We start from the raw sequence: 20,758 nt of genomic DNA, 5'->3' as shown, positions 1-20,758 counted from the left end.
TTTGCCCTTATTCTCTTACTCTTTCTTTCTAGAACAAAGACAATTTCTCTTTAAAAACAAAACCCAAATCCATGGCTTTAATCCCGCTCCTGGGGATTAAACGGCAGCCTCGGGGAAGCAGCGCCCCCTGCTGCCCACCTCTGGCTCCCGCTGCGCTCCGAGGCCTGCGGCCTCCAGGGGGAGCCGCGCAGCGCGCAGGTGCACCGAGCCCAGCCAAAGCGTCCCGGCCGGCCGCGCGTACTCACTGGGCAGCGTGGTCACCGTGCTGATGTTCTGATCGCCGCCGCCACTGTGCATGGAGTCAAGAAAGAAAGCGAAGGTTTAAAATGCCCTTGACGCCAAAACATTTCAAACGCGAGCAGGACAGACCTTTCTCCTGCCAACACCCCGGGGCCCGCCCTCTCCCCATCGTTTCTGTAGAACTGAAAAGCAAACCAGAATACAACTCCCGCCCCAGAACATCCAAACAAAACATGGATTTAAAGTGGCATTGCTGCTTTTCTTGTTTTTTAAATGTGCTCTGATGTGGGGGCAGGGAGAACTAAACTGGTCCCTTACACCCTGCCTTCCAAAGTGACAGTGGTCCTTCTGTAGCCGCCCCCCGCCCCGCCCCGCCCCGCACCCACTAAGCCACTACAGCCTCACGTTACTACTGCTAGTGAAAAAAGTTTTGTTTTTTTGTTTTGAACGTTTCCCCTGATCTTTCTCTTTCTGTTTGGCTTGGGAAAGGCATCTTTAAAAGGGTACCTTGCAGAGAGTAAGCCAGTGCTAAATTTTCAAGGAGATCAAGTGTAGATGGGCTTCTAGGCATGAAAGCACGTAGCATTCCGGGCTGGACTGCAGTCTCTGCTTTTCTATATAGCCCTCCTCTGTGCCAAGTATATCTGGGATCATCTAAAATGTTCCCAGAATGTTTGGGATTTAACTGTGCAGCAACATAAGGGAGGGTATGAGGTTAGAGCTGGTGTGGGATGGAGACACTGGTTTCCAGGCTGAAGAAACACTAAATGAGCCAGAGCTGGCCTTTCTACACACTGTGAGTCTGGCTCACCTGTAGCTTGTGGCTGCATGGGATCACAGGCTAGTAGGAATGAGCTTGCACCAAGCAACCCACAGTGGGGGAATGGGCAGGTTTAGGGGTCAGAAACCCCTTGCTCTGCTTCCTGTTCTTTATCATTTGGTTATGTGATCCTAGACAGGTTACTTGCCCTGTCTGAGTCTTGTTTCCTGCTTTGTAAAATGAAGGCCATTTAATAATGAGGCCAACTGTCATTTAGATCTACTTTGTGTCAGGCACTGGGCTGGGCACTTAAATTCTCTCTAATCCTCAGACAATGCCTGGGCAGCATTATCTATGCATCCAAGATGAGGAGATAAGCTCAGAGAGCTTGCCCAAATAAATTGCCCAAGGTTATATATAGCTAGGGCTCAGGCACAACTCTGGTTCCAAAGACTAAGATCTGTTCATTAACAGGCCACTGCCTCCTTCTGAGATTACATCACAGGGGGAGAAATGGAAGACAAAGAAGAATCTCCAACCTAAATATTTGTGCAATTTCTCCCCAAACTCCTGTTCAACTTGCACACCCTGTTTGGTTGGAAGCTGATAACCACCTTCCAACTATTGAATCCAAAAGTTTGTAATGGAAAAGAACTAAGTGGCCCATTGAGACATTGTTTTCTAGAAGACTCAGGGATTTTCAGGGCTTATCTGTGCCCTCACTCACCTCCAGGACAGGCCTCGGTATTCAGTCAAGACGTCAAGGAGGTTCCAAGACAAGGACCCAGCCCCATTGCCTGCCTGAGAGGGGAAAACAAAGGGTGAGTGATCCTGATTTCCCTGGACTCTGTGCCCACCCACCTGCCAGCAGGTCTGTGCTCTTATCCTGGGGCTGTCCCACCCCAGTACTCTCTAGAGTACAGAGTCTATATGGCCTCACATCTCAATGTGTATCCTGTCTTTTCTGAGATGAGGGTGAATTCCCACTGGGAAAGCCTAGTGCTGTTCACAGCTCTGCCTCCTCTCAAGAAACCCTGACCGGACCCTGACCAAGAAAGCATGGAGCAAAGTGCTCTGGAAATGAGACTGTAGCATGCCTTTTTCCAAAGGACATATTTCTGGGTCCTATGTCTCATTTTAAAAAACAGTAAAATGCATCATAAAGTGACACATACCATAATTCTTTCATATCATTATATCTCACATATATACAATTAAAAATAGCAATAAAGTGAAACCCCATAGTCCTACCTGCTGGACTAAGAGTAGGGTCATTTAAAAAACAGTGGGAACAGAGGTCACATTCCTTGCCCAAAGCATGGAATGGCAGACCATTCCAAAGGACATGTGCAGGATGGGCCTCCCAGGCAGCTGGGATGAGGGCTGAGCTTCACAAGAGGTGCCCCCTAGGGTATGGTCCCCATTCTCTGGTACCCAATTCTGATGCTACCTGCCAGGTTTGTCACACAAAGTGTTGTCTTTCCTCAAGTCCTGAGCAGCTGTGTGATTTTTCTGTGGCTCCCGTTTTCTCACCCCTACCTCCTGTCCCCCATTAGCACTTGTTCCTGCCTCATCAACTCTCTGGTCCTCTCTTTGGTACCTTGGTTCTCCTACATGGACAAAACAAAGCACCAAGTCTTGTAGCAGGGTGACCCAGCTCAATGCTGTCCCACCACTGATGGGCCATGTGACTTGGGGTTAGTTACTATATCATTCATGCTCCCTTGGGGTCCCTTCCACTTCCTGTGCTTCCCTTTATTCCAGTATTGGGAGTGGAATGATGAGGTTAGAATGGAGGTGGGGAAACACGAGTGTAAGAAATGCTGGGTGCTAGGGTGAGCAGGTTGAATGGAGGGGCCTAGAGATCAAGACCCAAGACAACAACATTTAAGAGCTAGAAGGGGTAAAAACCCCTTCTCTCCATTTTCCCTCCACACTATCCTATTCATCAAAATCTTCTATCTCACGCTTTCTTTCTACAATTGGAGTAACTTACTGTGAGAGAGTCACCCATGGCTCCTATTACTTTGATGTCAGCTGGCTTCAGCCTATGAACTGAGAAGACAAAGTTGGAATGAATGGAAAGTGGGAGTTCCAGGAAAGCACCGGGCCCATCTCCCTTCAAAACCAATGAACATCTTCCAGGAAAGTGGAAAGTCAGTTTTCATAGCAATCCACCGTGGACAAAAGATACAGTCCACAGGGCTCAGCAGTACCAGTCTTAGATGCAGGGGTCGGGAGCTAAGATGGGCTCTTCTGCTCACATTTGTGGGTGACACCAGGTGCTACAAGGTGAGCCCTTGCAAAGTGACTTAGGAGCAAGGGAGAAATTATGGTAGAGACAGAATCAATACTTATCAGTTCTAGGTTCTGATGATGTTTAGGATAAACATATGAGAGATCAGTTTCTCTAAAGTGAAAGGACAACACTTTTGCACCACTGACATTTTTAATGGAGGTGAAAGACATCGCATAATATCCACTATTTTAAGATGAAGCTCAGTAGCATTTAGTGCAATCACCACCTCTATCTGATTTTAACATTTTCGTTACTCCAAAAGGAGATCTCGTATCCATTAAGCAGTCACTCCCCATTTCCTACTTCCCCAAGCCTTAGCATCAAGTAAGCTACTTTCTGTCCTGTGGATTTACCTACTCTGTCTATTTTATATAAATACATCATATAACATAGGAGCTTTTGTGTCTGGCTTCTATTTTGCATAATGTCTTCAAGGTTCAACGGTGTTACAGCTTTTATCAATACTCCTTTCCTTTTTTTTTTTTAGCTGAATGGTATTACACTGTTGTAAAAATACCATATTTTGCCTTATCCATTCATACAATGGAGAGCATTTGAGTAGTTTCCAACTTTTAGCTATTGTGAATGGGGTTGCTATGAACATCTGTGTTTGAATTCCCACTATCAATTATTTGTGGGAAATAACTGAGGGTAGAATTGGCGCGTCATATGATAAGCTCATGGTAACCTTTCTGAGGAATCACCAAACTGTTTTCCATACACTGCCTCTACTGTATATTTTTTAATTCTGAAATATGGCCTGGCAGCTATTTATTCATGTAACAAATACGTTGAACACCGGCCGGGCCTGGTGCTCCAAAGACTGGAAAAAAGACCCTCCTGAGGCTCACCAGCTAAGGAAGTCTTGCAAGGCATCCCTAGTTATAATAATTCATAGCCTTGGGAAGCCCAAGTGTGATAAGAAGGTCTAGAACTGGAGGGATAAATTCCCCAGCACTGTGTCAGGGGATGGTGTCAAAAAAGACTTCATGGAGAAAGTAGCATTTGGCTCAGGCCCTGGGAAATGGTGAGGGGGCAATGAGGGTGAGTGAGGTCGATGATAGATAAAAAAGTAGGGTGGATATGGTATGGTAAGACACATGACGTCTACAAAGCACAGCTATCTGAACAGTTTGGGTTAAGTTTATAAAGGACACTGACAAAAATACCACTGGAAAGGTAAGTTAGAACCCAAAGGCCTTTCATGCCCAGCTAACAAGTTAATAGACTAACATGAACACTGTTGCCTATGCAATTACTTACATACATACACCATCCTTTATTTACCCCTGTTACCCCACACAGTTATCAATGTGAGGCCAAGTATATCTTGGGGACCACACTAGACTTCCTCATGCCACATATAGCTCAGTCCCTCAAGTCATAAGCTTGTCCCCACTTTCCCAAGGTCACCCTGACTTTGCCATAACTTCATCTTTGCTCTCACATGTGCCTTCTGTTGTCTCTAGTGGTCCAATATAGCTGCACTGAATCATTAAAATAGCTTTCATGCCTTGGAAGAAGCCTACTACTGAGTTTGCTCCAGGGAGTGGCCCAGTCTAGGGAAGAAGCCAGTCATCTCAGTGGACCATTGCTTATACTTGGTAAACTGAAAGCTGTCTCCAGGAGGCTTCCTTGATGGTTTTCTTTGTCAAGATAACCTATTAACACCTGCAGTGAATCACAGAAGACACCTTTGATCCAGCTGGACTAAAACACACGCACACCCGCACACGCACACTACCCAAAGCACCCATCAACAGCCAAATCACAGTTAATAATTATACCTGTGTATCATGCAACAGAAAGGGTGTTCAGAGGACCCTCTGGGTCTTGTCTCCTTCCATGGAGACAGCTTGACCACCTCTTTCTGGGCTGCCTGCAGAGTCCCACTGAGGACTCATTGTCACTAGGAAGGAAAAGTCCCTGCCACTTCCTAGGACAGGATGCAGACTAACACACACATGACTATAAACGCATGTGTGAAAAATATATACATCAGCATTCCTCAAACCTGATTGTGCATCAGGGCTACCTGGAGAGTTTCCTAAGACACAGACACTGGGCCTCACTTTCACAACTTCTAATTCAGTAGGTCTGGGCAGATCCAAGAATTTACATTCTTACAAATTCCCAGGTACTACAGATGCTGCCAGTCCTGGCTGGGTACCACCATTTGAGGACTATTGGTAGAGACACGTTTCTATTTTTGAAGCTGTTGACAGCAGTCTGTTTCTGCACTTGTAGTGGAAAAGACCAGAGCCATTTTGCCCGTGTATGTACAAATTGTCTCTTGGCTCACACAACCCTGTCTATCATTGCAAAACCTGATGGTGGGTTTGCAGCCCTGCCTCTTAGCTTCTAGAGTCACTGATGGTCTTTCTTCTGAGTCCTCCCTCCTCCTTCCTCACCATGCCTCAAGCACACACACACACACACACACACACACTCACACACACACACACCCCTCCACATGATTATAGCTTGCTTGGCCCTTCCCAGCTTTCCACAGCTACACTATGTGGTTAGAAGAACAATATCAAATCATAAAGCCAGCTGCACACATTAGCACATGCCTACAGGGCTAAGAGTGAGAACGTTAAAATGACCTCTTCTCAGAGAAATCAGGCTATGAGTCAAAAAAGGCAACAAAATGGAAAATAAGACCCCTCCCCTCCATTCCAGAGTGGTTTATTTTAGCTCCCGGTGATGATAGTCAATGACTACATTCTTACTGCCACGACAGAGTGAATTCTCTGAGAGCTGGCTGGCATGGTTAGGGTGAGTCTTTGGGAATGGTAAAATGTGGAAGTTATGGACAGATTGGTTTCCAAAGTTTGATCATTGTAGGTTGCTAAAAAGGCAGTCAAAACTGACCATTCCTGTCTTTTAAATTTGTAGTAAACACAAGGAAATACAAAGATACATACACATGTATTTCTCTGTGCATGTGTGTGTGTTTGAATAGATTGGTTCTACAGGGAGAACTCTCCAGTTGGCCATTCTGTGACATTCTCGGCAAGAGATAATAAGTCACATGAAGCAAGCCTTAGTGGGAAGAGTTGACTCATCTGGGATTTTCTTGTTAAGATAGAGCCCAATACATTTCATTGGTTTAATATTCTGTAGACCTTGTTTTGAGTTCTATTAATGTCATCTTATATGATAAAGACACAGCCTATAAATATGCAAAGCACTTTAGCAATTGCTCTCCTTGGAAAAAGAACTATTTAGAGATAAGATTAAATTTATGTGGGTTGATTAGCCAAGCATTATCTGGCACAAGCTGTTCACTACCTTGAAAGAAGTTGATAAACATATCAATAACTCATCAAAATTTCTACAGAGGGAACCTCTTATCCAAAGGCCATCAGAGCTCTGGTGAAGTATTACAATGCAAGCAGACTGCGCTAGAGTACAGAATGGGGAAACTGCCCCCCACCCACAAAAAGCTATACTCAGGAGAAGCACTCTGGTGTTTTGTCCTCTATTATCCAACTTTAACATTTGGTATGTCATCTGCAAAACCAACTCACTTGTCAGCCAGCGCTGTCCTACCTATTTGCTCTCTGATTTTAAGAACTTATAAAAAGACTTCCACAATGATGGCATTTTGCTGGCACAAGACTGGAACCTTGTTCCTGGCTTTGGAGTCTTAGTTTGAGTTAATATAGACAAATGTGCACCAGGCACATAGTAGGAACTTAAGAAATGTGTTAACTTCAAAAAGAAGTGATACAGATCTGAGGTGATGGATTTGCCATTTGCCCTGATCTGATCATTACATGTTGTATTTGTGTACCGAATTGCCACACTGTACCCTGTAACCAGGTACAATTACTATGTGTCAATTAAAACAGACATTAAATTTTAAAAGCGCTAACTTCAATTAAAACCTCTGGTTCTATGACAAAAATTTTTATAGCTCCCAAAGTTTTAAATGAAGAAAACTTTGGGGCAGGGAAACAGATTGTATCTTGGGGATGAATGTGAACTTGCTCAGTGGGATGCTTGCATCTAGAGACAGCAGACTATTATTCTCTGTGGGGCATCATTCCTTGCTGATGGCAAGCTAGGTCACGTCGCAAAACCCATAAACAGATGGTGGTGACCATAGAAACAGCATCAGGACCTACACTGAACATTGTATTGCAGCTGACGAGGAGATGAGCCACAAGTGCAGGACCACCCAGTGCTGTAACACCAGCATTCTTTAAATAGGAGCTTTTGGCAAGCTCAATATAACCAAATGGGTCAAAGATATGATATTGGAAGCTTAGAAAAGAATAGCTTAAAATATATGAACAAGCCATTCTGGTTTATACTATGGGTGACAACAGCACATAGCAGCATTTTAGCCTTGTGACTCCCTATTTTTAGAAGCTGTGGATTATTCGTTCTGCCTGGAATTAGCAACTTGACTTCTAGATAGCCACCTTCAATAGATGTCCAACAAGTCATGACTCTTTCCACTCCTCAGTGTCAGTCTTATTTGCAGAAAGTGACACTTTCTCTCATTGAGAAAACTTGAAGTCAGATACTAGACCCCCAATTTTTTTTTTTAGTTATTCCAATTATATGAGAGGACCAGCAAGTAACAAAAAAATTAAGCTTTTTAAAAATATATATGTTTACTTTTTCAGCAGTACCAGGGCTTGAACACAGGGCCTCATGCTTTCTAGGCAGGCACTCTATCACTTGAGCCTCTCCACCAGCCAAGTGACAAAATACTGATGTGAATCTTTACAAAGCTGTAAAGCTCATAGGAGAAAGCTCTTGACAAATAGCACATATGCACTGACCAGAGGGGAAACCTTGCAAGCTTTTATTATTTTTTTTATTGGCTACCAAATGCCAATTGGTTATTAAAAAATTACTTGTATCAACTCTCTATATCTAATTCTAAAGACCTGTAGATCAATGAATGAGAGTCATCATCCATGAGCTCATAAATGTGACACAAATGGGGCAACCAGGCCACCAGGGGCCATGGCCTGGAGTGACAGGAAATATCCTATTTTTAAAATACTGGTTTTGCAATCGGGTATTGTAGTACCATGTAATCTCAGTATTCAGAAGGCTGAGGCAGGAGGATCACAAATTCTAGTTACCCCGGGCTACATGTTGAGACCCTGTCAAAGACAGAAAAGGAAGGAAGGAAAGAAGGAAGGGAAGGAGGAAAAGAGGGAGGGAGGGAAAGAAGGAGGAAAGGAGGGAAGGGGGAAGGTAGGGAGGGAGGGAGGAAGGAAGGAAGGAAAGACTGTAGATAGATTCATTGTAGATAGCTTGATTGGTTGAACACAAGAAGCTTACATCTGTAATCCTAGCTACTCAGGAGGCAGAGATCAGGAGGATCATGGTTTAAGGCCGGCCCAGATAAAAAGCAAGACCTTATCTCAAAAATACCCAATGCAAAAAAGGGCTGGCAGAGTGGCTCAAGTTGTAGAATGCTTGCTAGTAAGCATGAGGCCCTGAGTTCAAGCCCCAGTACTGCATTAGAAAGGAAAGAATGGAGGGAAGGAGGGAGGAAGGAAGAAAAGAAGGAAACTCTTTGAAATATTGCTCTTGGTGATATTTAGTCATGTATCTGTGGATTGAGAGAAATACTAGAAAAGATTTGGAAAATAATTCTGAACACACAGTAGTTATAAGAGTGAAAATTGTTTTAATGAAAAGCACTTCGGTCAATTTTTTAAATCTTTCTCAACTCTGAGAATTTAGTTGATGGATTAGAAATACTCAGTAATACAGAGTGAGTCAACAAACATTTATTGGGCTCCTACCATGTGCTGAGACACTGAAGGTATGGAGACAAGATGAGCAGCTCTTATGAGATACATGTCAAATGACTTCATTTTGATAGGAAATTACAAACATGATATCCAGAAGAGGGAAAGAACTCACTCGAAACACAATCAGTATCAAAGGAGTTTTGTTTTGTTTTTGTTTTCCAACCTTCTCAGTAAGGTTAGAATGCTCAATCATAGATCAATGGTACAATAATGAAATGTGGTTTTCATTTTTTTGTATGAGATTTGAACTCAGGGCTTCACACTTGCTAGACAGGCACTCTACTGCTCGAATTGCAACTCCAGCCCTGGTTTTCGTTATTGTCCACCTAACTGTGGCCATTTTTCTGAATGAAACTTTCCAGGGATCTAAGAAGTGCATCCCAGGTTGTGCCCTTCCCCCAAGTTGTAGAGAGCGAGTGTTTTGGTTCCATGCCATCCTGGTTAGCTCAGGGAGACCTAAGTCTATTTGTTTATTCAAACAGCTCCTATCACCAAGGTATTTTAGATCTTAAGGTCTTGAGATTTCTTGTTCTTACATCTTCAAGTACCAATAAACAATAATCTTCAGGGTCAGGGAGGAAGAAGTAGTTCCCTTTTTATCTGGCTTATGGATGTTGAGATATGTTCTAGTGTATTAGTTGTCATGGCAGAAACATAATCTATACAGATTGCAAAATTCTTTCAGAGTGATAAGATTAAAGAGGAATGGATACTATTTTACTGAAAAAAACATGGGTATTAAAGCATTTGGATTGATACTCCTCTAGATATAGATAGATAGATCTACATACACACGTATCTGTACCTTTGGATAAGGATTTTTACTATGGGAGGGCCTGTGTATGAAGATTTATTTCTGCTGTTAAAGTCAAGCTAGTCTCTGGGCATATGGTGAAAATCTGTAATCCCAGTACTCAGGAAGCAGAGAAAAGAGAATGGTGAGTTCAAGTCCAACCTGGGCTACATAGTGAGACCCTGTCTCTAAAACCAACAGAAAACCTACCCAGCTAGTAAACTAACCAATAGGAATGACTTGTCTTCAAGTGTGGGGACAAGAAGTCTAAAACCAAATGCGTGCATGTGTCAGATATATGTCACTTCTATGGTTTGGAAATGGTTTATTCCCCACAGGGTCAAGCACTGGAGGCTTGCTCTTCGAGGCAGAGATATGCAGGTGGTTGAATCTTTAAGAGATGGAGTCAGTGAAAGGTAATTAGGTCATTGGGTGTGCCACTATCAGAAGGGATTAATGCTGCTCTTGCAAAGTGAGTTTTCATGAGAGTGGGTTGTCACAGAGCAAGGCCACCACACACACTTGGCTCCTTTTGCAGATGGTCAATTCCTTTCCCTTTCCTCCACCATGCTGTAACCTGACCAAGGAGAACTTTACTAGAAGCCAAACAGATAGGTTACCTGACATTGGACATTCAGTCTCCAAAATTATAAACTAAATAGACCTCTTTCCTTTGTAAGCACCTAACTTCAGGTATTTTGTTATACCAACAGAAAACAACCACCTATTCTATTACTGCAGGTTAGAACAAGAGTCAGTTATATATCAAGGTTTTGGTGAGAAGATATTTAACTTACTTGCCAGTTATTTGACTGAATCTGAGTGTACAAAGCTAAACTGTGTGTGAAGGGCAAGCTAAGCCACAACACTTATTCACTCTCCTCACAGCACAACGAGACAAATGTCATCTCCAAACTTAATTGTCTATCTTTTTAACAATCTTGAAGCCATGGACAGCAATAGATCAATAGAAACACAAACTCCTGAGCGGGAGTGGGGGTTAGGAGGCACTCAGTAATTCTTCAATAAGTGAATAAATAAGTTAACATATGAATGAATAAATCCAATCACCCACTACAGACTAATTTTTGAGTCACATGGGTCTCAATATGACCCTCACGCAATTTTTCACAAGTACATAGATCACAAGCATGTAGCCATCAGTCTCAGGCTGCCTCACCTGGAAGAAAAGGCATAGCCCTTTGGCAGCTGCTCTTGGGGAAGATGGTTATTAACTGGGTTTTCATATTCAGAGCCCAGCCCCAGACCTTTTAGACATACTGAGAGGCACTGAAAATAGCACATTTGTAAGACACTGTGCTTTCCTGTTCTGTGCAGTATTTGAGTGCATTCTGCATATACCTTGGACAGAGATGATAGATTGGCTACTTTTGCTTTCTGTTTAAAGGTAATCTTGTTGTTTTTGAGGAATGAATTCACCCATCAAGGCCTCAAGGCAGTGACAATATGACACCAATATACTCAACTACCATTGGGTTTTGTAGAATATGGCCTAGCACGGGATCAATGCTCAATAAATGCTTTCTGATAATGACGTTATCAGTATTTTAGTTAAAGAATAATGAAACACAAGCATGACCTTACAATACACAAACAGAACATTCTTCCTCCCCCATCCCAAGGCCAGGAACATTTCAGATTGTGTGGATATCCCTTGCCATCTTAAGGTTGCTCTAACTTGGATGATCCCAGGGCTCAAGTGAGTTTAAAAATCACTGAATGCAAGCTGTGTACCTGAGGTGGGAATCTCGTCAGAAGGGTCCTTGTCAATACAATTGACTTCTGCTCCTTCTCTTGCCTGGAAGGAGAAAAAGAAATAAAAAGGACTGGATCTTACTGAATTGGAAACTGGAGGAAAGTGGGCCTCCATTTTGGAAACTATCACTTAAGATGGAAGCTTTGGTGTCTTTTCAGATTTTCCATCTCCTTTATATCCATTGTCCACAACAAATTGTTCACAAATCTGACCCCTCCTCTCTGGCACCTCATCCTTAGCCTGGGTTGAGGCCTTTTCTATTTCTGGCCTGGAATATTGCAGCCCTCTCCTGCATCATGGCCTTCAGTACTGTGGGCCTCCTCTCCAGCCTTCTGAGTTCCCTCAGAGTGGTCTCTCTCAACAGGATGTAAGTATGGCACTCCCTTCTCCAAATTCTCGGTGAAGTCAGGGATTTCAGTCTATCTTGTTTATTATTGTGTCCCCAGGCCTGGATGGTGCCTGGCACAGTAGCTGATCAACACTATTTGTTGACTGAACAAATAATTAACTACCCTGTGTTAACTTAAGCCTGAAGTCCATTCTCCTTCTCATGGCCTAAGAGCACTCTTGATGTGCCAAACAACTAGGTCTTGACCAAAGTCTCTGTACTCCCTCCATTACTCCATGCCTTTCCCCAAGCAGTTGTCCATACTCTCTCTTGTCCTTTTCCTCCCTTCTGCTTTCTCATCCTTCCATCCATCTAGTTCAGCCTTACTCATCCTTCAAGGCAGAGGCTACAAGCACCCTTAGGAAAGCCTTCTTCAACTTTGAGTTTCCCTTCCTCTGTGCTCCCAGACTACCCCATGAAAATTTTATTACCTTATACTATAATTACTGGTTGACTTATCTGTTTTTCTACAAGACTGGTTCCTTGGGACAGGTAATATATTTTATTTATGTTTTTATCTCCCATTCCTAGAATTCATCTATTCACTTATGCTTTCAACAAATAGCCATTGGGGCTAGTCATGATGGCACATACCTATAATCCCAGTGCTCAGAAGGCTGATTCAGGATCATGAGTTTGAGGCTAGTCTGGGATACATAGCAAGTTCTAGGTCAGCCTGGGCTACACAGCAAGACCTTGACTCAAACAAACAAGCAAACAAAAAATAGCTATCTGGATGCCCCGTCCTGAGTCCTATCCCTTACGAGCTTACATTCTAGAGACACGGATCATGTATTTAAAGAAGGAACGTATTACTGACTTTTGTCAGATGATATCAATAGCAACACTGATATAGAACTCATGGTTTGTGAGATACTATTATAAGTGCTTCATATTTACTAACATTACGATCTCCTAACTCTGTGGTGAGACTGTTACTGTCACTTCCCAGATTTAAAAACCAGTGGAGGCAAAGTACCTTGCTCACTAACACAGAGCCAGTAAGAATCTAGATTTGAACCCAAAGCTAATTGTCTTACCTCACTATGCCGTACTGCCCCCTAAATGCATTCTCATTGCTATGCTATCAGTGAGACTGGGTGGGACAAGTTGATAAATCAAGACTCTTTCTCACGGGTCTCTTGGGATGGAGGCCTAGGCTACCAACTCAGCCCCTACCCATTGGAGCAAGTCTCCCTCTTTTATAAAATAGGGAGGCAAGATTAGGACCAAATTCAACTCAAGCCACCTCAGTCCCTAATTCCCTGAGAACAAAGATATCAAGCTTTAAGTGTTTCTGTGTTCCTCAGAGTCAAGGTGCCCTATCTACTCTCAGCAGGAGTATCAGAAAGCAAAGACTGAAATAAACCATAAGCAAGTTAGGAGTAAGTATGAGGTGACCACTGTGGGTGTGGACTGACTTCTAAGACCTTTTGGTCCCCATTCTGTCTAGCTCCAGACTTTGCCACATTTCTCTGCCCCTTCTTCACTTTCTTCAAACTTAGAGCTCAGACAAGTTTGGAAAAACTTGTCAGAGATTTGGGAAGGGTCTGAGGCATTTTTGTCTCACATCACAACTGGTTCTTTGTGTTTTAAATATGTGCCTAATATGTAGTAGGTACATAGTAATGCAAGTGTAGTGCTGAACCACCCTGACACCCCGTGACACTGCAGGAGCTGGTTGCTGAGGCAGTTCTAAGATGATACTGTAGGGAGATCTGCTTCCAGACACCAGAAGACCAGTCACACACTTGACCCTTTGCCTTCCCACACCCTGCCCTGACTGAATTTTAGACATCTGTTCCATCTTCAGGGTTCTGTACCCCTCAGTGCACCCAGGGGCAAATGGAGTTATAGGACATAAAGAACCAGATGGAAGATTCCAAAGACTTAGTAAGGGTTCATCTGCATGTTTTTAATTATAGAAGACCTTTCCTTACCCCGGTCCGTTGAGGTTGTAGCAATCTGGTCTGGTAATTGCTATTCTTGTAGGTGAACAGATAGGGACTCTCCTGCAGAGGAACGTAACATGTTGTAACCATGATCCAGAAATCACTATCCCTTAATAAATAGGGATTGTCATCCAACAATACCTTTGGCCAATTTGGAACATTCGTTTCATTCTTTCAGTGATGACCAAAGCATCTCTGGCCTTTCTTCTCTGTGCTATCTACTCACTCTCTGAAGGACTTCACTAATGCTTTGAAATGTCCCATTTGCAAGTCAACATCTCTGGCCCTCTCTACCCTGAAGGTTCATGCTCCCTTAATTTTAAGCTCTGGTAGCCAAAGTAAAGAGCAAAACAAGGTGAATTATATACTTCTTATTGTCTAATAAGAAAAACTTACCAATTCATCAAAAAAGCCAAAAATTTGACAAGCATTGAATGATAAAAGGAATCTCTTCCATTTATTTGACATTACTTATGTAGCTACTATACCTTAGGCACATACTGAAGACACAACCAAAATGACTCACCTTTGAGACCACTAAGATGCTCACCATTCCTGCCTCCTTCTCCCCTGAGGTAGAGGAAAGGCTGGAAACGACATCTGGGCCACAGGGCCAGGGGCCCAAGTAAGTGGGTAGGACCATCATTTGAGGCCAGGTGAGCTGTGGCTTTGCTCCTGTGACTTTTACAGGCGTGGAGGACCTCATTTCTGCTAGAACTTCACTCATGGCCCACAGGGATAAACCTGAGGGCATCCACATGTGCAAAGCTGTGCCCAAGCCCACAACAGACCCAAGACCAACTGTCAGGATGCTAATGTGCCTGTCAGTAAGGCCCACTTCTCAGCAAAGCCAAGTGGCTACCCATGTCTCCCCTTGAAGTCCAGTCCTCCTACCTCAGAAGGACATTTCATCGGCCTCCTCTCTGTAGCACTGAAAGGCTCATCTTTGCGTCCTGCTGGCTCCATCTAGAAAAGAAGGTGACCCCCTAGAACAGGGAAACTTCAGGCACATAGCAGCCCTCCAAGACACCACTAAGAAAGACGCATTCAACAGGTGATTCTCAGAATTTGACCCCTGGATCAGCAGCATCAACACCACTGGGGAACTCATGAGAAATGCACATTTCTAGTTGTGTTCCAGACCTACTGAGTCAGGAATTCAGGCTGTGGTGCAGCCCTGGGTTTTAGCAAGCCCACCTGGTGGCTCTGCCCACACTCAAGTTTGAGAACCACTGTGTGAGAATAATCAGTGGGTTTTTGACGTGAAAGAGACTTCCTAGTCCATCCTTCCCAACAGTGCAGAGGTGAAATTGAACACAGGGGCAGGGTGGGGAGTCAGCCAGCCAGGACAGACCACAAGGCCGGTGTCCTGAATCCAGCCAGATGTCATGCAGCTTCTTGGAGCCAGTTATCCTGCTTGGCCTCTTCCTCCTTGCTGCCCAGGCTGTGGCTGGCTCATTCATTACTTTTCCCTTGGAGAGACCAGTAGGTGCAGGAAGGAAGACAAATCCATGGCTTATGTGTAAAGCATGTGTCGTTTCCTTGGCCTTCCACTTCCTGGGGCCATGACCTACATACATGTATACAAACCAATTGGGAACGAAACCTCTGGACTCCCAGTGTACCCAGTTGCACAATAAGCCAGTTATAGGCCTTATCAAAGTCCTAGTCTTTAACTGGGTCACAGAGCTGTAGCAATATGGAACACAACTCCACCCCCACACTTACAGCAAGGATTCCTAGCATTTCAGGAGTGAGTGACATTGATACCAACTCTGAAGCAACCAGCTATTTAAATAATAACCTAACACCACCACCTCACAACATAGACAGATGGTCGATGGTACAGCAGGAAACCAGTAGGTTATAGACTTAGACAAAAGCATTGGACAAAGAGGAATGAAGGCAGCTGAAAAACTAGATGGCGGGATTTTTTTAAAAGTTCTCTTTGTTATTCGGAAATGTTCACTATGCATATATACATGCTTAAAAGGAAAACTGCAGTGGCTTTGAAGAATCAGATTTCCTTTTACATGTTCCATTTTCTGCTGCATGGGAGCCTCATATTTTGCTGTCAGCTCTGATACCCACAGTACTGGGCTCCAATGGCAACTTTGTCCCTCATCTCCCCTTGTAAAGATGCTGATAGGGAATCAGGAAGCTACCAGCTAGGGCGCCCTGTGTGGCTCAGGCACAGATTCTGTATCTATTATGAAGACTTCAGATTCTTTGGCAATATCTTATCTAGTATCTGGGCCCCAGGAAACACAGAGCCCAGAAGGAACTTTACCCTATTTGGGACTGGCTCTAACCAAAAGAGTCAGATAAGGAGTTTTAATGATCACATTTGGAGAAGGAGTGCAGCCCTGTACTCCGGGGCTGAGGGAGGATGTGGGCTCCCCATGCTTCTTTCAGTTTTATTTTGATGGTGACCACTCCCAGAAACAGGAGGTCCCAGCTAGGACATTCAAGGTTGTTTGCAAAGGGAGTATTCTGTGGGCCTGGGTTGATGGCCAGATATTGCTCTGTCAAGGGCTGGAGGCATGCCTCAAACAGTTGAGCACCTGCCTTGTGTGAGGCCCTGAGTTCAAACCCCAGAACCACAAGAAAAGTCCTAAATGTATTAGTTACATGCATTTTTCTTGCTCCCACTAACTTCCTTTATACCTGCCCCATATCCTCAGAGAGGATGGAGAACACCTGAATTATTTCAAATAACCCCTCTTCCTCCTGCCATTCTGTATTGCACACAACTGCAGTACACGCTGCACTCCAGAGACAACCAGTGCTGGTCTGTGCTTTTACTCCACTCTCTGGTCCTTTAGTTGCTTTGTCGCTTCTACTCTGCTTCTCTGCTACCATTCACTAGAGGGTGGGAGGGATGGGGGCTGATCTCAAAAAAAATCCTCTGTAAGGAGCTGGTTTTTTCAAGTGTGAGTAGGGCCCAAGTTCCCTCTCCTATGCAGGGCTCAACTGAAGGTGGATGCCATGATTACTGAAAAGGCCTGGGAACTCCAGGTCCCTTCAACACTCCTGCTATGCAAGAATTCCCAGAGTCTACTGAGGCAGCAATAGAAAAGACCCAGGGAATTGAGTTCTCAGCCCTGTACTGTGGCATGAGCTTCACTGGGGGGTTAGGGGTGATGTAGCCAGGACAGTTCCAGACAGGGCCACTCATAACCACTGCATGTCAGTGTGTGGAGCTCAGAGCTCACATCTGTCCTGTGGCTGGGGCAGACATGTCCCCTGCACAGCTGCACAGGACTCTACAGGTATGTCCTAGATGTGGTCAGAATAGAAGTGGGAGCCCAGCGATTCCACTGCCCCCTCTTTGCCCCCACCTGGGAGGGGAATCCTCACCCAGACTCTGGGTCTGAGAATGTGGCATAGATCAGGCATGCCTGGCTTTTACCTAGGTGATCTTGGGTAAGCCCAATACAGTGGAACAAAAGCTCCTGCCTGCCCCATGTCCCAGGAGTCTATAATTAGTGAACCAAGGGGTATGAAGGAACTCAAAGGCTCCTGTATTTTCACAAGGCTGAGGATCATTATACCCTTTTGCAGGCAGAGAAAATGGGAACTGCTTCAGGAACAACCAAAAGCAGGATTGGAACCAGGACCCAGTTTTCTAACTCCTTGCCCAGTGCCCTTGGCCTTAACCTGTCACATTCCTGATGGCTCACGGGTGGATAAGGGCCTGTAGGAGCTCTGGATGAGTTCTCGCGGGGCCATGGATGGCCTGGCATCTTGCTGGTAAGGAAACTGGGGAATATCACACTTTGGGAGCTCCTTCTTCCCTCCCTCCTGGAGCTTCAGGAGTCTCAAGGGACTTATGGGGGAACTGCAGACTTGTGTGGTTGGTTAGACAGATCTGGACACAGTGGGAATAACTGCCCACCTAGGACAGATGCTACCTCTTTCTTGGAGCCCTTGTGACACTTGCAGTACCCCTTTGACCTGTTCCCTTCTGGTGCCTGATTCTCCTGACCCTCGAGCAGGCTAAAAGAAACCGGGCCAGCGACAATGCATGGGGACATCATTCGGCAGCCTCTAAAGGTGGTTCTTCTCACTGCTGCCACCAACACAGAGATAGTCAAGAGCAAGATGAAGGAGAAAGAGAAAGGAAATCAGTCCCCCTCCCTTACTCCCCAACCCCCCACCATGCCCAGTCTCTCTCTAGCTGCCACTCTACTTGCCCCTCAGGGCCTTATTATCTCCATATTTCCTCTTGGATTGAACCTTCCCCTTGCTACTGCATTTGGCTCATTCTTCTTGCCATGCCCTTTGCTCACAAAGGTCCTCTTGCCAGGAATGTTCCCAACCTTCTTCCATACACCCTCAAAGCCTAAATCCTATCTTCATGGCCTCTCCTGACTTCGTTGCCCATCTCACATTTGGGCTCAGAGCCCAACATATCCCTACTACAGAGTCTCTGTTTCTCTTGTTCCTCTGCTTATCTGACCTTCCCAACTACACCTTAAGCTCCAAGAGGACAGAGGCCATACTTGGTGTCTCTTGCATCCTCCTTGGCTCCCAGCACAGGACAGGGCACACACGGTGAAGGTGCCCACTTGTTGGTTGGGGGAAGGTGATATGGGAAGAACACTGAGGTTTGACTGAGCTGGAATGATTAGCCATCTCTCCCTAAGATAGTGGATAGGAGGGCAGCCCCCAATAGAGGAGTCAGGGTCCTTCTCTACCCATCATGGGGAGATCAGCAACAAAGCATTTTTTCTGGGGGATTAGCTCACCCAAGGGTCAGGCCCACCGACAAGGGTCCCTGTCAAAGAAATCAAATGTCTTCTTCAAAGCACAGTGCATGTCCACTGGTGGGGCTGCCAGGGCTGTCCCCTCCCTCTATTGCTCTGTCCTCCACTGACTACCATGGACCCAAGTACAGCTACTCATGTACTCAGTATAGCACTCAAGTGGAGGAAATGGAGAAAAATGTTTCTACTACAAGGAAGAAGAAAAACAATTTGCTGGAATTCCAAAGGTAGGGCAACTTGGATGGGAAAAAAACCAAAATGGTAAAGAGAGGCCTCCAGTGTCCTGAAAGGGCTCTAAGCCATGGGGTAGCATTGCATCCACTGACTAATTCCCAAGGCCCTGGGCACTTTTAGGATCTGGGGATGCCTGTCATTGTCACAAAACAGAGAGCCTGTACATGTTGAGTGAGACATGTATGGGATGGATGTGAGGAGGGGTTATTGTCTGGGTGTTACAGAAGGGAGTGGTGACCCTGAGTTCACATGGCTGTGAGGGGACTTGGATATGAACCCAGGTCATCACTGACATCCATGCTGACTCCAGGCTTTCCGCTGGGGCTTTAAGCTTATAGAGTGCTGCCTAATAGTAAGGAAAGCTGGAGAGGGAGGGGAAGAAAGCCCATGCCCTGGAATCCCACTCAAAGCAGGTCTTCCTCACAGACTCTAGGGCTATGACCCTGCTTTGGGGAGGGTGGGGCTGGGCCTGTCATTGGCAGACAGCCACTCAGATCTGGGACCAGGAGGTTAAATTCCTGGATGTTGAGCTATGTTGGTGTCCTTGTGGGAAACTCTCCAGTGTCAAGCCCCTCCTCAGTGCACTGGGCAGCGGGGCACAATGGAGCAGCCATCCTCTCCCTTTGGGCCACCCCTCAGACTGATGTAAGCCTCCTTCTCTGACACTCACCATGCTGTTCCAGAGGTTCAGGGCTAGTATGGTGGGATCCTGGGCCAGGGGCTCCTTCTAGAAAGAATGAGATAAGAAAGAACCCTGTGTACCCCAAGGACGCGAGGACCCCCACACAGTCCTCTCTGCCCAGCAATGTCCCTCAGGCCCTCCCGCATCAATACTGGTGAAGTTTATAGGAGTGTGGACTGGGTACAGGGCTCAGAGGTCAGGGCTGACAGAATCAGGGCAAATATCTGGCTGCTCTATGTTGTCATGGGGTCTCCAAAACTAAATTCAAGAGCCAGGGTAAGTGGCAGGGGAGCGATTCAGGTGTGGTCTGCATAGGCTAATGAAGGAGGGGATGGGCGTTAACCCTCCTCCTTGTCCTTCTAAATCGTGACTTTAAATACTGCTTAAGTCCTGGAAGTGGCAGGAGCCTGGAAGGAACAACTATTCCACGCACAGTCCTGCAGGCTTAGAGCCCCAGCAGATGTGGTGCTGCCCCCAGTGCATTGGGATCTTTGTCTGGTGACTAGGGGGTGGGGTGGGTAAGGGAACTACAAACTCCGTCTCTTCACAGATGGATGTATAAGAGTGCGGAGAGGCAAAGCAAGTGTTGATGCCCTTGGAAGTGCCATCCTGAAAAATCATAGCAATTAAGGGGTACCAAGTACTTCCCAAGCACTGAAATACTGAGTTCTTCTTACGTCTGGGATCCCGACAACTACCCTAGACTGAGGGAATGTTAATAATGGTCCTGGTTTTACAGATGTGGAACCATGGCACAGAGGTCAAACTACTTGTCCAAGGTCACACAGCTGGCCTTTCCAGAGCCATGAGTTGAAGCCATCTGGCTTGAGTCCCTGCTCTTCACCTTGAGGCTGGCCTACCTCTGAGGACCTGCCTCGTGGAGCTACTCAACCCCACGGGAGACTGCATAGGTAAAAGAGAAGATTGCAGAATTGCATGTGTCAGTAAAGCTGGACTGGGCTGGAGCTTCTGTGGGGCGGGGGGAAGGGTGGGAGGAGGAGGTGGAAGAGGGAGGTAAGAGTAGATGCATGGCTCAGGCCCCCCACCATCCCCATCCTTGATCCCTCACACA

At 45.3% G+C, this 20,758-nt stretch overlaps 1 protein-coding gene across 7 annotated transcripts in view; it reads right to left on the bottom strand.

Annotated features, from left to right (window-relative positions):
• The window catches only part of Plb1 (phospholipase B1), a 131,812-nt gene that overhangs the window by 62,246 nt on the left and 48,808 nt on the right, over positions 1–20,758 (bottom strand). For all 7 annotated transcript variants that reach the window (XR_012439640.1, XM_074049411.1, XM_074049408.1 and 4 more), the window contains 7 exons: positions 19,675–19,731; positions 14,896–14,967; positions 13,990–14,061; positions 11,640–11,703; positions 2,997–3,055; positions 1,728–1,801; positions 246–289 (listed from right to left, as the gene is read on the bottom strand). Coding sequence is in view for 6 of the 7 variants with exons in the window: in XM_074049411.1 (XP_073905512.1) it covers positions 246–289; positions 1,728–1,801; positions 2,997–3,055; positions 11,640–11,703; positions 13,990–14,061; positions 14,896–14,967; positions 19,675–19,731 (442 nt within the window). In the remaining variant the exon portion in view is untranslated. The remainder of the gene's footprint in view (positions 1–245; positions 290–1,727; positions 1,802–2,996; positions 3,056–11,639; positions 11,704–13,989; positions 14,062–14,895; positions 14,968–19,674; positions 19,732–20,758) is intronic.

This window comes from Castor canadensis, chromosome 12 (assembly GCF_047511655.1).
Source record: "Castor canadensis chromosome 12, mCasCan1.hap1v2, whole genome shotgun sequence".
Classification (NCBI taxonomy): domain Eukaryota; kingdom Metazoa; phylum Chordata; class Mammalia; order Rodentia; family Castoridae; genus Castor; species Castor canadensis.
The sequence above is the reverse complement of the archived record's forward strand: the minus strand, read 5'-3'. Positions and strand labels throughout refer to the sequence as shown.